General features: G+C 43.8%; 1 protein-coding gene across 2 annotated transcripts in view; it reads right to left on the reverse strand.

Moving 5' to 3' along the window:
• The window catches only part of SLC22A23 (solute carrier family 22 member 23), a 166,003-nt gene that overhangs the window by 39,940 nt on the left and 108,255 nt on the right, over positions 1 to 17,808 (reverse strand). For both annotated transcript variants that reach the window (XM_067562610.1, XM_067562612.1), the window contains exon 4: positions 8,506 to 8,674. In XM_067562610.1, the coding sequence (XP_067418711.1) occupies positions 8,506 to 8,674 (169 nt within the window). The remainder of the gene's footprint in view (positions 1 to 8,505; positions 8,675 to 17,808) is intronic.

Below are 17,808 nucleotides of genomic sequence, written 5' to 3' on the forward strand. Positions count from 1 at the left end.
TTACTAGTTCACATATGAAAGCTCTGATAAGTCAGGAACTGAGAGGCAGCTGGTATGGATGTCATTTAAAAAAAAACCACCTTGCTCTCAGCTATGTTGCTGATCCAATTCCTACAACCCCACAACCTATAACCCATAAGGAACAACTAAGCAGCATTTGAGCAGATATATGTGTTTAAGCAATGATCACGAAAGGGCTCATATGCTGTGAGACAAAACATGATTTTGTCCCATTAACACAACATTTTGGGGTGGCTCTCCTTAAAAGTACATATTTTTCATGGAGTTGCCATTTATTTCCATTAAATCTCTGTCTTAATTGATTAACCTTCCCTATGTTTTCAAATCCATTTATTTTCACACTGAGCCAAACTGGCATGTGTGGAACTTTACAAAACACATAGCTGAAACAGGTTCACAAGGCTTACAGTCTTCTCCCTTGCATAGGCTTCAGTTTCTCTTTCCCTTGGACTCAGTAAGTGTATTTAATTTTCTAGATGACACAGTTTGTATAACAGAGGCATTATAAAATAAAGTTATACTAATCAGAAATTCCACCACAGTGCAGTGACCTTTGCCACCAATGCAGTCGCAACCCTTATGTATTTGAGGGAGCAGGGTGGCAAGGGAATGGAGGAAAGGCAGCTGCACCATAAAACAACCATCTTTTCAGGTTATTATAGACAAGACTTGAATGCAATCCCAGATGAAGAAAAGGGCATATTGATTTATGCATTTAAAAAAAAGGAGAATGAAAAGTAAAACTGACCTACAACCCAGTGTATTGAAGAACAGTAAGTATAGCAAATAGAAGAGCCATTCCCCTTGACAGCTCATTATACTGCATTGATACCATGTGTCTGACTCGGCAAATGTTCTAGCAGAACATGTTGTGGAAATGGCACATTTTGCAAATCTACCCAAAAAAGTCTCTGAATGCAACACGCCATCCAGTATTTTACCCTTGATAGCTGGCAGTGTTAGCTGCTACTCTAATGATCCTTTGGAACAGTCTGCTTACTAACTGAACAAAAACCACTAGAAACCTTTGATAGCAAGAAAAGTGCTATTTGTACAGCAACTGCTGGAAAAGGATTGTGTTAATAATAATGGTTCCCAAGATGGCTTTCATGATAGAAATTCCCTGAAAGTATCAAAGCATCATTTTTTGTCACAGTCTTGCCATGCTGCACATGCAGCATCATGGATGATTATCTCTTTTCCATCATTATTTCCAGTAGTGGCTACAATGCTTTAGGAGCTCTCCAACAGAGAAGAGGGCACTTTCCTTGCCTTGCATTGCTCACGGTCAAAAGGATGGACAGATAGGGTAGATGGAAGGGATGAAACATAACTAAACTATTCCCCCTCATCCCTCTTATCAGTCATGTACGTTTTCTGACGAACGTAACTAACAAAGTAAGGCGAGTGTCAACTCACCCAAATATGGGGCCAGATCCTGCAAACACTTAGCTTAACTTTATGTATGTGAGTAGTTCCAATGACTTCAAGAAAAGGAGGGGGAAGGTTTCAGATTCACTCTGGCTCCTGCTTCCCCCCTCCCCCACATTTGGAAGGTGAGAACCCCCGTGTCAAGGAGGTCATCGGGGTGGTGAATAAACAATATATTCATAAAAAGGGAGTTAGAAACAGAGGGGGAGAGGGGATCAAAGAAGGTAGAAAGGAAGAGTATAGAGGCAATTGGAGACAAAAAAGTTAGGACAGAGCGGAAAGAAGCTAAAAGTAGTGGTCAGGGTCAAACTGTTTAAAAATAGATACTCATTTTGTGTATACAGTGCAGGCAGTTATGTATGAAAATTGGGTGACGACGCTAGAAAGTGGCTAGCTGCCTGCCTAGCCAAATCTCCATATTTGTGCATACTATCATGCCACGCTCTGCAGAATGGGACTAGGGGCTGTTGCCACCATTACTGAGCAACTGGTCACCATTCTTCTCCTGCAGCTAAACCACACTTTGCTGTGTTCTGCTTGCACCAAAGAGGAGAAAGCACAAGGTGTGGTGGAGGCAAGGCAAGCAGGGAGCGCTCACCAGCTGGCCTCCAACTCACTGGGCACAACAGCCCCTGTTGTCAGAAGACTCAGCAGCTGCCACAGCAAAATTGGCCAGAACGCAAACATGAATAAGACCTGAGGCAGTTATAGCCATAATGGGACAGCTGGTGTCTATATTTAGCAAGCACATGAAAACAATCAGGGATGTTTTAAAAACTATATACACAGACATCTCTGCAGAAACACTCACTTCCCCAATATCTGTGAAAGGATATTGTCACCTATTGTACACAGGTGCTATTTTCCTATATGAGGCTCCAACACAGTAAGGTGGACTGCTGCATGGAGCCTCTGTGTGGACAGTCTGCCTGTGCACTTACAATTGCAGGCCTAACGCATCCAACCTTAACTGAATACTTCCTTGTGGAGTAAGATGAGTCACAAAAACATATTTCAAAGACTGGACAGGCTACAGCATCCAACCTATCCAGCCCATTGGGGACATAAACTGGAAAAAGGAGAGGAGAGGAGACTTTCCAGTCCTCCAAGAGCATTGTTTCGGTCATTCAGGAACCAAAGAAAAAAAAAAAGGGAGTCTCATTCCCTCGTAGCTTCTGTATGATTCCAGCACTGAGAATGCTCAAACCCAAAGGAGAAAGACTTCCAGTCGCACTAATTGCTAAGTCTGATGAGCAACAGCAGAAGATGGAAGACACCATACATTCAGAGATAAAAATCAGGGATTAAATGCAGCATGAGGTCCTTAAATAAATAGCTGCTTTATAAATGTCTTGCCATGGGATGTCTGCGAGGAGGGCGGACATGGTGGCTTGTGCTCTTGTAGAGTGAGCAGTGATGCCAGGTGGTGGAGAGACTCAGGAAAGGGAATAAACATTCTGTGATGCAGCAGGAGATCCATTTGGAGAGGCTCAGGGAAGAGAGGGTGAGCTTTGGCGGTGTTCCGCTATTGTGACAAAGTGTCTGGGTGAGGCTCGGAAAGCACAGCTGCACTGTCTGTATGTGGTAAGTGGGTGGCATGCAGTATGACGTCATGTCATAGCCACCAGTTCCATAGTTAGATTGCCTCCCAGCAAAGGGTTGGTGATCTGGCTCTGCCTTGTTTGTTTATGTATATGACCGCTGTCCTGTTGTCCAAGAGAAGTTGTACATGTTTGGAGTGAACACGAGGGAGAAACATTTGACAGGCGTGCTGGACCGCCCATAGTTCTAGGATGCTGACGTGCTTCTTTGCTTCTCTGGGAAGCCAGAGGTCTTGGGCTGTTTGGCCCTGTATGTAGGCGCCCCAGCCTATGTGTGAAGCATCTGTCATAAGGGTGGTTTGAGCATAGAGAAGTTGAAGGGGGTGCCTGCCATGACCTTGGATGGGTCGCACAACCATGTGAGCGAAGTTACCATTGAGGGTGGAAGGAGGACCAGTTTGTTGAAAAGGTCCTTCTGCAGGCCATACACCAATTGGAGCCACAGTTGTAGGCATCTCATGTGAAGGTGGATGTAAGGCATGATGGAGGTGCATGTTGCCATGTGTCCCAGGAGTGAATGCCCATACCAGAGGACTGTGTGGGGACAGTGTTGCAACCTTGTTATGAGGAAGGTGAGAATGGCAAAGCGGTCCCTTGGAAGGAAGGCCTATCCCTCAATGGAGTCCAAGTGTGCTCCTCTAAAGATGAGTTCTCTGGTTGGTACAAAGATGGACTTTTCCTCATTGATGCAGATGCCCAGACTGTTTAGGAGGTCCCACAGTGTGTGGATAGTGATGAGGAGGTGGTCGCGGGATGACGCCACTAGAAGCTAGTCACCCAGGTATGGAAATGGAGTGGCCTAGGTGTCACATATACGCCGCAACCACAGCGAAGACTTTCATGAACACGCGAGGGGCGGTGGCAATCCCGAAGGGCAGGACACGGAATTGGTAACGGGAGTGTCCCACCGTAAAGCGAAGAAATTTGCAGTGGGCAGGGTGGATGTCCACATGGAAGTATGCATCCTTCATATCAAGAGCCACAAACCAGGCTCCAGGGAGAAAAGAGAGAATGATTTGGGGAAGAGTGATCACTTGAAAACAAAATTTGTGGATGAACTCACTTAGTGCCCACAGATCTGGGATAGGGTGATGGTCCCCTCCTTTTTTCGGTATAAGGAAATAAGGGGAATAGAAGCCATGGCCCTGATAGTGGTGTGGGACCCGTTCTATGGCACCCTTTTTGAAGAGGGTGCGTGTTTCCTTTTGTAGAAGCTGGGTCTGCAAGGCTGCTGTGGGGAGGATGGTGAGGTGGGAAAGCATGGAACTCTATGAGGTATCCCTGGTGTATAATGTCTAGTACCCATTGATCGATGGTAATCTTGCTCCAATTGTGAGCAAAGAGAGCAAGATGGCCCCTGAAAACAATTGGGGAAACTGGGGAGGGGGTAGGGTGGGGTTCACGGTTCTCTATGGAGGAGTCAAAAGGGTTGTTTTGAGGGACGCTGATGGAAGGTGGAGGCGGCAGAGGTGGAGGCGGCAGAAAATCTGGGTAATTGAGAATGTTGGTGGCCATGGAGTTGTTCTTGTTGACATGGAGGGTAAGGTTAATAGGTGGGCTGGGTGGGTTATCGGGGTCGGAAAGACAGGTGGTTCTGGAAGCAGGCAGGGGCCAGAGTATATAGGTGCCATGTGATTCCTCATTAATTGAGGCAGTGTGCTAGGGAGGTGCTGCTGTTCCGTGGCCATGATAGGGGTCCCAACAATGCCAATAGGATAGCATGCTAGTCCATTTGCGCCAGTGGGCCATGTGGGCACTGGAATGCGTACATTGGTGTTGTGGTGGTGGGCTATGTGAGTGCACCGGTGAGAAGGTCGGACCTGGTTCGGAGGACCAATCTGGAATCTGTCTGCTGTTCCGGAAAGGGCAGTGCTGTCGGAATGGGTGGAGCCAGCGGTGCATCTAGTAGACAGCTAATATAGCAGCAGTGGTTCATCCGCTGGAGACGGAGGCTGCATGATACCAGGCGATCCGTGCTGTGGTGGGGAGCCCTCAAAAGGCATCAGGGGCGATAGGCAGCCCGATGTGTGTGGTACCGGAAATGCACATGGTACCAGGCACAGTAAGCCAGACAGACCCAGCAGAGTGGATGGAGCCAGGAGTTCCAGTGGTCGAGGCGGCAGAGGAGTCCGGTCTGCCATGTTTGGTCTTATTCTCCACTTTAGATTTCTTCCGAGCAAATGCTGCTGTCGGCACGCAACTCCTCACCCGTTTTTTCTCAGCTTGGGGAGGTAACGCTGCACTTGGAGGAGGTCCTTCTTGTGTCCATGGCTTTGCTTCTTATGAGCATGATGGGTTTTAGTGAGTGCCGGTGCAGCTGGACGTTCCGGTGGGTCCATCGGTGCCACCTCCGAGTCCGGACGCATCGCCTCCTCCATGAGGTGTTTATGTAGTCTGAGTTCTCTAGCCTCACGAGCTCGCGATGGGAAGGATTGGCAGATGGGGCACCAGGCGACAACATGAGTCTCACCAAGACAGTAAAGACAGCATTGGTGCTTGTCGTTTACCAAGAAGGATTACGGACATGAAGCTCAGTTCTAAACCTGGCTTGTTGGGCATGATCCCTTGGAACGGGTAGCATGCCCTAGATGGAATCAAACGACAGTAGACTAATGAATCTAAAATGTGATAACTACAGCTTACTACACAAACTTTCTACTATAATAAAGCTATTAAAACATTTTTTTTTTTTTTTTTTTTTTGCTACGCAGATGAAAAGGTGAAGAGGAGAGGTGTTCTGATTCTGGCCATACGACGGTAAAAGGGAACTGAGGGGGTTTTGACTTGTGCAGTCCCATAAGACCTCAGATGCACCACGTGCACTACACAACACACATGCGGGTCGACGGAGACTACTTCAAACAGTTCCAGCTCCGGCGCATGTGCACCCACATATGGAATCCACATAGCGACCAGCACTGGAAGAAGTAGTTCTTGTTGCTGTCCATGCAGAGACCACTGGGAGAGAGGGAAGGAGCATGAGGAGTATTGAAACAACATAACAAAAATCCTTAATAGAAAAATTCAAACCACAGAAAAAGTCCAAAGGCATTTTAAAAAAGGGAAATGGGGGAAGGGAAAAAACACAGAAAGGAGGACAGGAGAGAGGCAATAAAAAGAAGAGAAATGCAGAGAGAAGGAAGGAGAGAGACACAAAGTGAAGATGGGGAGGGGAGAAAATGCCTTTCAGAATCTTTTTGTGCTGGGTGTCGCTGACACACTGAAGTACCTCTGCAGCCAGTGCTAAAGATTTCAGGCATACTTGGGAGTGGCCCCTGTCTGCAAACAGAGTAAGCTATACCAGTGGACTGAGCAACGGTTCTCAACTTTTCCAGACTACCGTACCCCTTTCAGGAGTCTTGCATATCCTAAGTTTCACTTCACTTAAAAACTATTTGCTTACAAAATCAGACATAAAAATACAGAAGTGTCACAGCACACGATTACTGAAAAATGGCTTACTTTCTCATTTTGTATGTATGAAATTTTAGTTTATACTGACTTGGCTAGTGCTTTTTATGTAGCCAGTTGTAAAACTAGGCAAATATCTAGATGAGTTGATGTACCCCCTGGAAGACCTCTGAGTACCCCCAGGGGTACGCATATCCCTCGTTGAGAACCATTGCACTAGAGTAAACTGTGTTTGCACTAGAGGGTTGCACCAGTGCAACTACCTCATTTAAAATTCAAGCTGCTGCATTTGAGGAGTAGGGGGAAAGGATAAATCTCAGTTTATGGCACTTTGAACACCTGGATCCAACCCAGCTAGCCCTTTTTACCCCCTTAGCTTTTATTTAGGATGTAGGGTTTCCTTGTTTTAATTATTAATACACTTGCTGACCTTCAGGACAGCCAGATCCAGGAAGCATCTAATACTAAAAAGAGGAAACAGAAAGCCTTCTGTATCCTGGTGATTTGAAATCAGGGCCTAAGTGCATAGTTGTTAGGACCCTGACTTCTTTCATTTACATGTCCTCAAGCACATTTCTCATATCTGGCTTACGCACAAACCTCTACGGTCTTCCAGATTCCATAGCTCGGTCATTGACTATCACAGACCTTGCACCCCTGCACTCTCGGATAGAGCCAATCCACTCCCTCTGAATCAGTGCTTTGGTCCAAGCTCTATCTGTTTAGGTATCACACAGCCCATGACACCATAGTACCTATAATATAGGGAAAGTGGGGAGCAGAGCAAGCACACAAATGGAAGATTAGACCCAGACACGTAGGAGGAAAGTGAAAAGCACTTTCACAGTAGGAGAGGGAAACAAACAGATCAGGGAGGAAGATGAGGGAGGAGACAATATGAAAGGTCACAGGACCTTTCTACTGTTTAACAGATTGCTTTATGTGGGTAATTAAAAGTGATGAAGTGCCGTCTTCAATTTTTCTTTTGTTACAATTAAACGTAAGTTCATTTCCTCCCCCACCCTCCCAACTATGCATACAATATGTGCCCAATTAACTGCTCTCCTACACCATAGTTGAGGGGAAAAGGGATTATAAAAATAACAACACCTTACCTGCTTCATAAAAGGGGCATCCCACTTAAAAAGATGTGACAGTTAAGAGGTATGTACACAACATACGTGAACACCCACTTTAACTAAACAAACATTGTCTGTCCCTTTCTGCTACTTCAAGTAAATCAGACTCTACAAGTTTTGATACTTTGGTTATTGCTACCATTATCAAACTGTATAAGCAGGTCCTAATCCTACCTTCCTTCCATTCTTCCTCTCCTGTTTTCAATGGGACTTACAGGTGCATACCTGAGGGCAGAATTTGGCCAGTAGCAAGACCATGAAGGTCTTTGTTTAGTTTGGGATAAGAGGTTAATATTTCCAACTCCCATTAATGTCAGCGGAGGCCTTTGCATAGCATTTACTGGGAGCGGAATCAGATCCTGACATGTTTATAATATGGAAAAAAAAAGTCTCTTTACACGGAAGTTTGTTTTGTTGGTTTGTTTGGTGCATTATTATGCTATTTAATAATCCGTCTTCATAAAGGACGGTAAAACATCAAATACGATATTTGTAAAGGACAGTATTGATGTTGTACACTAACAATATATACAGTTTAAAAACGGAATTGATACGCTAACGTGTATTCAGGTGTAGAATGACTGAACAACGGTAAACATTCAGCCAATACAACTGATGAAGTACGAAGCATGTATGTCAGCTCACCAAAGCAGAATTCTCCTCTCCTTCCCACCCCCACTAGGAAAGCAAGTAGAGGAAGTGACATTAGAGAGTAAAAGTTTTTTCTTCTGAAGCTTAGCTTCAGACTTACCTATTTGCTGAAGGAGACATTTTATAACTGAAAAAGAAAACTCAACACACACTGTATTAAAACGGGGGCCTTCCTAGATATCAAAACACCTCCCAAACCCAGCCTTAGTAGCAACATCTTTACAAACAAGAAATAAAGCAGAAATACTTACGACCAGTAAACTAGCATCAGCAGAAAAGGGCAGATGATGACTGCCTGGAGAACCTGCCAGTCCCTGCAGAGGGCAGCCAGCCCTGGCATGAGGAACTGTCCTGCCATTGCAATGAAGCTTGCCACCATGGTGACCATGAACCGGTGCCCAGGAGGACAGAGTTCTATTCCTGAAATGAAAAATGAACGTGCAAAATTTGAAGGTTAACGCGAAGCAACTTTTTTTTGGCAACTGTGACGACAGGGGAGCTCATTAATTGTTTATTATGGCACTGGAGCTAATGTACTCCCATCAATCACAATTTATTCTATTTGATTTATAAAGTGGATGCAATAGTCCTTTTGGAAAGTATTTCATTCAGTCCTGGGCCAAAGAAAATATTTTACTGGAGACTTATGGCAAATAAAAGCTCACACACATCCCAAAGATTTAGGGCCCAATCCTGCAAGATGCTGAAGAACCCCGACCAGAGCTGCCAAGTGCCTTCAGTTCCCATTGAATTTCATGGGACTTGCAGGTGCTCAGCACTTTGCAGGATCTAGCCCTTCAGCCAGTACAGAAAGCCACCTATCTCCAAATGTATCAAGCTACTACTCAATCCCATCTCAAACTGGACTTGCCCAGCTGTTTCTCTCCTCATCCCCCATATGTGATCTCACTCAACTTTCAGCAAGACAGCTTCCCATCTGTCCCTTCCTTCCCTCCTTAGAGAAATCCATCTGCACCACTGCCATCATCAGTGATCTCAGCAGCCCTTGTGACAGAGGGTTGGTTGATAAAACTTCTTAAAATCCCTGGGTCCTGGCTAGACACTCAGTTCTTAGAAATGAAGCTGGATCTAGCAGAGTCACACTTTCAGCATCAACAGAAGTGTAGCAATAAAACTGGTTCAGATTATACAGCTATATCCTAACACTGTTGGATTGTTTTGTTCAGCTAGAACTACAGGGCCACCCTGCAATCTACACTTCCTGCTTGTCTACATTCATGTCCATGGATTAATCTTTAGGCATGATAAACCTGCCGCAAATACTTATTGTGCAGCCCTTATCTGCAAGTGGAAACTGATATACAGGTGAGAAAAACGGCTGTCACCAAGGTACACTATCTTTGCTAATGCTGCTTTTCCTTGGAACTCTTCCATAGTTATTTTGTTGTTAAAATTATTATTAGAGTAAACGAGCAAGATGCTGGATAATGGAAAGTCAGGGGAAGGGGAGAGAGGGAGATAAGATGTCTTCATCAGAGGTCAAGTTGTAGGTAGGATGGAGATTGAGCAGAACGCCTATCACATTGCAAGGCTAGCATCAAGCTATTGCTGGAACTGGAACATCACCAACCAATACAAAGGAAAATGCTTCTGTAGTGAAGCAGTCAACATTTTCATTATCTTAGCCACAAACAAACCACAGTCCAACCTTGGAAGGTGAAAAAAAACCCACCCAAACACTTACTGTTGCATATAAAAAGGCTTTCACAGTTTAATAAGGAAAACAAGCTTAAACACAGAGCTCCTATCTCATTAATATTGCATCATTCCTAGTAATGAAGTATGCTGGGTTTAACCAATTCCATTTTTTCTTGGTGGGAAGGTGTCCTCCAAGTTATGTTTTTATATTCAAGGATAAAGCTGTTTTGTTTTTTAAATTAAACATCAGAGTCACTCACACTCCAATATAAGTATGAGTAGATTTGTTGCTATAGAAACAAAAAAATTTGCATGAGACAGGTGCAAGTTCATCTTTCCAATGGCTGAGCTTTGATTAGTGTCAGTTATGAAAACTTGCAGAGACAAGATCCATTTTTATATGAAGTCAGAAAGATGTGTCAAGATTGTATAATTGCATTTCTGAGTCAATGGGCATAGTATATGGAATACTCAATTTGCAGCAATTATTGATGGTATAAATAACAAAACTTCAGAGAAGAAAAATGGATGCAAACTATCTCTGGGCTTTCATATATGTATGATCAAGTTGTTCCCACTTCTCTACAGAAGATGAAAAATTGCTATAGTTACTGGATGAGCATCACTTTCAAGTAACATTAGCAGAAATTCGGTGTGTCTATTAAACACAGCATCACTAATGCAAATATATACTACATATTAGATCAGTCTCTTGACTTCCCAAAGATCTCTGGCATCAGTCTTAAAAGATACAAGAAGCTACAACAGAAGTTCTCAGCAGACACCTGTCAGACCAGCATTCTTGACCTTGTCAACAATGCAATCTAAGCATTACCATGTCAAGGAGAAGGGCTCTCACAATACCACACCATCTTGACATTGTGATGCACATAGGCACTCCCGGGGGCCCACACGGGGGCCCACTGACTTCATGTGGCTCCATGCAGACACATGGGTCTGCCCATACATATCCATTGCAGCAGCGAGGTCTAACTTACCCCATCCATAGTATGAAAGTATCATGGAACCTATGTTTCTCCCATCCAGCTAAGAGTTTCCCAACCTGTTCCTTTGGTGGAGAAGTGCTATGTAGCCTGTTTCCATTAATTCACACTAAAGAAAGTCACTGTAATTTCTTACACATCCACACCCACCCCACCTTTTGTTTTTGGCCATATACACGAAGTGGTATGGTCATAACATAAGGGGTCTTTCACCTCAAGAGGGCCTCCTAGTGTTCGGGTATGGTGCTGCAGGGATTTTCTTAGCTTAGAACTCCATTCAATTACCCTAGTGCCACAACAGTCTGAGGTATGTGGCCAGGTCACTGCTCAGTCCATTCCCCTTCTAAGGGTTAACAGAAAAGTCCAGAAAATAGGAAACTCAAAATCTAATGTCCTTCAAGCCTGCCTCCTGGCCTCTATCTGACATTTGTTGTTCCTGGCTTCTTTTATTTCTGATACCTGTATTTCTCCTCTTGGGCTGGGGGAGATGTAAGGGAACCCAGGCCCACTGTTCCTCTGGGTTCCCACCCATGGACCCTGTTTAGGCAGTTCAGGATCATGCTGTCAGTCCCTTCATCATTTTCCGTGGGCTGCTCTTATCTTTACCTCTCTCATCAGTATCTTTACAAGATTTGCAGACTCTGCTGCCCCTGCCCTGACTGTGGGGTTCCTCGCAGCTTCTCCTGGGACCAACTGTGGAAGAATTTCCTAAAAGCCAGTCTCAGCTCTTCCCTATGGCAGCTGGAATGCACTGCTAGTAGTTCTCTGCCCCTTGCCTTAAAAGTCAGTATTACCCTCCTCTAAACAGGAGTTCCCCCTCAGCCCTCTCTCTGGAAAAGGTTCACATCTAACCAGAAAAGGTTCCTGGTTCAAAATGAGGCAGGAACTGGGCTTTCAAACTCTGTCATCATAGTGATCCCTTATGGCCTTCTAATGTAGGAATAACTGAGCCAAAAAAAGATTGTAGCTACATTAATAGCTGTTCCAAATGATGCAATCTAAATTTAAAACAAAATTCTTAAATTAATAATCTCCAGTTTACCAGTGTTTGGACTGTATGTATGCATCATATTTTAATATCCCGTTTAAAAACAAAATCCTCAAATTAGCCCCCCCAAGCACACTTAATACGTTGCCTCTTTCCTTATACTGCAACACAGTAGTAGTATTTCTATAATCCAGTCTCTCTGTTTATATTCTAACAAAGCAGTTGAGATTAGCTGAGGCACTTGAATTGCCAGTTTCTGTATTTGTTTTTGGGGCAGAACCTTCTCAGTGAAGGGCCCTCAGTTCTGGCATTCTCCCCAGCTTGCTCTGACAGTGCCAGGTGTTTGTAGACTTTTAGGGCTGGATTTCTATCCAGTACACAAGTTTTGTGTCAGTGTAAATCCATCTGTGTCACCAAGTTTCAGCATAAAGCTGGTGTAAGTAGGGGAGAATCAGGACCTCAAGAAACCTATAGCATATATATTTTCTTAGGGTCTTCTTAAAGATGAAGCTGTAAGGAGGGAGTTAATAAGTACTTTTTCCCCTTAAATGGCTAGGGAGTTCTTTATTATCAATTGATAGATGTTCAGTGGTACATGCATTTTCATACACATGCCTAGAAACCATGAAAGCTGCATTTTTACAAATAAATAAATATACACGAGTGCCACATGTTAAAGATGGCTCTGTCATACTGTATGTCCTTGATTTTCTAAAGCTATGCCAATAATTTGATCCTCATTGTATATTCTAGTACTTCTTTGGCAAGATCTGTGATAAGACTAAATATCTGGTTAACAAAACTACCTGAAAGATATCTACAAATCTGAGATCCAATCAACTGAATCATCCCTTCATATGAATCAGTCAATAGCACACCATGTTATTACTTGTGACTCCAACTGTAAATTGGATTTTGGAATACAGAAATTACTTTTTTTCAGTACATGTAACCCCCAATCCTTGTTATTGCTTCTGCATTTTACTTAACAGTTTCTGGAGTCAGAGCACCATACACACTAAACAAACTATCTTTAGGAAACTAGAGGAGATCAGCAACATAGGGAGTTGTATTTTCAAATACTGAAGTCCGCACAAAGAAAAGCAACACATTGCCACACACAGTCTAAAATGGAAGAATTTTGAGCTACTATTAGGAAATTTTACAAATGTATGTTCTTGTGTGTTCTTGGTATGCACAAAAACTACTGCTTAACAACATTAGGAAGTCAATGTATAATGGTTATACAACGTTTGAGATGCACAGCATTTAAATTGCTTAATGTGCATATAGATGTCTCGTGTAGAAAAGAAGAAACTCTTTTGACCTATGTGAGTAGGCAAATAGGGCACTGTGCAATTTAGAACTGTGCACAATCTTTTGAGGATTTTCCGAGAGCCATTAGCCTTGAAAGGTTTGATTTTTATAGCTTTCTGAAGCTTACAATAGCTTGTAAAAGACATTGGGCTCTAGATTGCCATGTCCAGATCAATCATTCTTTGCCAGCCTGAAAGCAAAGGGTTCATATTTATGAAAAGACAAGCCTCAGATAAATTTCACTTGACAAAATGTAATGATCACAACATTGTACCCAGTCTAAATGGGAGGAAGATTTGGGAACAATGTACAGCATTCCCGACAGGATTGGACAAGCCTCTGTACTACAGCTTCAAGAGCTATGAGGAACACCAAACTAAAACTGAGGCAGTTCAAGCTGACGCATAATTTGTGCTGAATGTGGTACAAAATGAGTGATTAGAACTTCAGACTGGCACATGCTGGCAGCATTTCCACCAGGCATATCACTGAAAGCTCATGGGCTCAAAACTGTTATGAAGGCAAAAGAATTTAATTAAGAATTTAATGGAGGTAACATTCACTGAGGTTCAGCTCCATTTCATACCAGAATGATTCTCTCCTACAAGATTCTGGAGGTGGTCAGAAGAAAATGTCTACGAATAGAAAACACATAATGACAGGCTACATACAGCAATGGAAATAGTACACCGATTACAAGGGGATGATCAATTTTAAATCATCAGACATAGCAAATAGTATCCTCTTCCTCTGCTCTCCCTCCCAATATTATATCACAAGCACCTAATTTTTCCCCCTAGCAGTCATTTCTCAAGCAAGACCAGGTTAAAAATGTTCTAAATGTTGCCCTAGCTTCTCCAAACCCACACACAATTCTCTTTTCTCCCTGTGCAAATCAAAGTCCTGGTGACTTGATCATGTATTTCCCCTTTTTGTCACTAAGGCTATGGCTACACTAACGGTGGCAAAGTTGCCGCCGTCAGATCGACTTCTCTGGATCCACTGAGTAGTCAGTGAAGACCTGCTCAGTTGATCCAGAAATCGATATATTAAAGACCACCTTCTCAAGTGGCGTAGCGCTGCGTCAATGCACTGTTGGCGCAGTGCAGTGAAGATGGTGCACAGAAGAGAAGCAGAGAAGTCGATGGGAGTTACGCAAGTTTTTTGTGTAGCTTGCGTAACTCCGGTCAACTGCCGCCGAATCTCGGAGGTAAGTGTAGACAAGCCCTCAGAAAAGTAACAAGTAAATAGCAAACTGTGTTTGCTTTGGGTATTCGCTAATAACCCCAAAGCAGATACATTTGTTCTCATTAGAGATCTATGGATGAAAAGCACTATAAAAGATACAGGTATTATCATCATTAGTATTAAGTAGTTGCATGTGTATGAATTGTGAACACATTTATTTAAAAAGCCACAACATGTTTGCAAACAGCACATGAAGAGGGAAAAGGCTAAACACTTTGAAAGAGCAGCTCTCTATGAGTAATTCATCCAGCTCTAATCTCAAATCAGGAAGTAATTAATGAACCAAGCACCAGCTATGTTAGAGGCCCCGGGGCAGATTTCAAGGTGCTAACCCTGGAACATCCCACCTGATTTCAACCTAGGAGTCACCAAGATAGTTGTGCTCCTCTGGGATAGACACAGAGCCCAGGAAAAAAAAAATTTCTAGCAGACAGAATCTAGCTATGGAACAAATTTTAGAGATTAAATGAATCTAGAATATGACCATCTTGAGGAAATGCTGCAAAAACTTTCCTTTTTGACAAAGCTTTTCCATCATAACAAAAGTGGCACAACAGATATGCCTTTTTACTACTCTTCTGCACAAAAAAACAAACCAAACCAAAAAAAACCCCACAACACACACCAAGCAAACATACCAAAAAAGAAAAGAAAAAGGGCCAGAGACTCCAAAGTCCACTAGAGACACTGCTATCAATTTTTACAAGGAAAGGGCTCAGATGTTAGAGTGACGCGTGACAGCATAAAAGCCTAAAACAGAACTAAATTTCTGAGGTTCAAAAAAGAAATAATCCATTTAAAAAAAAACAACACTTTTCATTTTCATGTCGTCCCAAGGTTTCTGAATATAGCCAGGAGCTGCAGTTGAATGGTAAAAATACCCAATGAGCATCTCACTGTGGCTCTGGGCCAATCCGTCTAATGGACTGAGAGTCAGAAAATTTAGGTTCTAATCCTGGCTCTGCCACTGGTTTGCTGTGGAAACCTGGACAAGTCATTCCATCTCTCTGTGCCTCTGTTTCACCTGCCACTCTTTGTCTAACTTGTCTATTTAAACTGTAAGCTCCTTGGGGTAAGGATCATCTCTCACTGTGTGTTTGTACAGTGCATAGCACAGGGGAGCCACAAACTTTGTTGGGGCTCCTAGGCCCTACTGAAAATAGAAAGACGAAAACATTTAGAATCCTCCAAGAAAACTTTTTCTCTCTCTCTTTTTTAAATATGAGATTTCCAGCCCACTTTTGCAGACTCAAGAATCCTGGATAAATATCCCAATTTCCAGATGGTTATTAGACCCACGCCTCCAAATGTTGCATACTTCATACATATGCTAAGTATACTTTTCCTTCCAGCCTGCACAGTTCTGCTTCAGCTTGGCTGCAATAAGCACAAGCTGCAGGCTATGTTCACTCCTGGATGAGTTTGGACAAAAAAAAACTTGATCATCTGTGCTGGCAGCAGATGCAAATAAGGAAGGGCCGTGTGGAAATTCTGTTAATTAAAAATAGATAAATAAATAAAGGCAGAGTGCAGAAGGAAAGGTTCTCACACTCCACATTGCAGAGACAACTCATGTAAACAAAGACAGCGACAGAGAGAAAAAAAAGAGAAATCAAATTCCCACTCTGGAGAAATCCAATCCTTTATCAAGTAAAGGGAGAAGTAATAGACTAAACTCCATTGATTGAATAACAGAAATGGGATTACTTTCCACTGTCTTGAAATAGCACAGCAAAATACAAGTTATTCTAAAATGCATCAACACATGACACAGGTGCCTTCCCAAGATTGTTTCCATACAGAATAGCTCATGTTTTCTTACATGTACACTCACCTATTATCTATATATAGTTCACATTTCTAACGTATTGTTTCTAATGTAATGATTTCTCAGTGCATGATGGAAACCTGGGGAGATGGTACCGCTGGGCCAGTTCTGGTGAAGCTGGCTCCAACCAGGTATTCAATACAGGGATTGACAGGGTAGCTGGGAGTGAGACTATGGTGTAAGAATCTGATTCGAAGTACAGGAGGCCTCCCACCCCCCAAACTGAACCACACATACATTTTGTATGAGAGCGCCAGGATGGTGCTAAAATGGGCGCTAACGTACGGATTGGTCCACTGCACAATAAAGCCCCTTTATCTTCTGTTGCAGTTACTCACTGAGATGGAATTGGAGGCACCAAAGCCAACAGTTCTTAATATTAAACAGCCACATTGGTGACCATTATTCTGTGATGGTCCAGATATTATGGCCTCCATGGTGACACAGAACTCTCTTAGGTTGCTGCTGGCTCAGTTCGTACAGCTGGCCAGAGTCTGGATCTGGTGTTGGATTGGGGACGGAGAGGGGACAATAAGAAATTTGACCAAATAAGGACCAATCATTAAATCTTATGACCTGAGGCTGTGGCACCTCTGTCCATTGCTTTGATAGGCTACCCAGGTTTCTGGAGTGCTCTGTGAGAGCAAACTGCAGCTGACCACTCTATTAAAGAGTATGCAGGACTGTGTAGTGATTTTTCCTCCCTCCACCACTGATCAAATGTATTCTATCCCCAGATTCATTCTCACAGGATTACCACGTTTTACAGATAACTCATTACTACTGAAGTGGCAGAGAAGGCTGTTAGAGTTCGTAGGATGAAGAAGGTGCCTGTTTAATTGAGAACATGTGCCTGTCATTTATTACCCACATTCACAATTTTGGGATATCGTTGGATTCGTAGCTACTCTTAAGATAATTACATAGCAGCAGTGACCAGGATGTCTCTCTTTCATCTACTTCTGGCCAGGAGCTTGGGGCTACTTTTTTTTCCAGATGTGCACCTTGGTACCACAATCCAGGCCTTTGTCATCTAGATCAGAGTTTCTGAACCTGTGGTACATGTACCCCCCCAGGGGTACCCAAGACACAGGCAGGGGGTACCTGGGGAAAAACAGAGTGAAGGAGAGGCAGGGGGCAGCTGCCGACTTCAGTGGAAGCTGGGCAGCAGCCCTCCGCTTCCTGCCCAGTCCCAGCTCCCAGCTGGGAGGCAGACGGTAGCCACCAGCTTCTGAGGGAGGCAGGCAGCAGCCCCCCGCTTCCTGCCCAGTCCCAGCTCCCAGGTGGGAGCCCGGTGGCAGCCTCCTGCATCTCGTGATCTCGGCTCGCAGTTGGCTGGCAACCACAAATGCCCCGGCTCTGAGCCGAGGGACAGCCTCCAGTGCCCTGGCATGAAGATGGGCAGCAGCTGCCTGACGCCTGCCCACATCCCCGGGTCCCAGCTGGAGCGGAAGCCTCCTCTGGCCACAACTCGGATTGGGTGGCAGTTGCCCACCTTCCGGGTTGGCAG

Source organism: Emydura macquarii, unplaced genomic scaffold (assembly GCF_026122565.2).
Source record: "Emydura macquarii macquarii isolate MOO-44397 ecotype Brisbane River unplaced genomic scaffold, CSIRO-AGI_Emac_v2 contig_2452, whole genome shotgun sequence".
In the NCBI taxonomy this organism is placed as follows: Eukaryota; Metazoa; Chordata; order Testudines; family Chelidae; genus Emydura; species Emydura macquarii.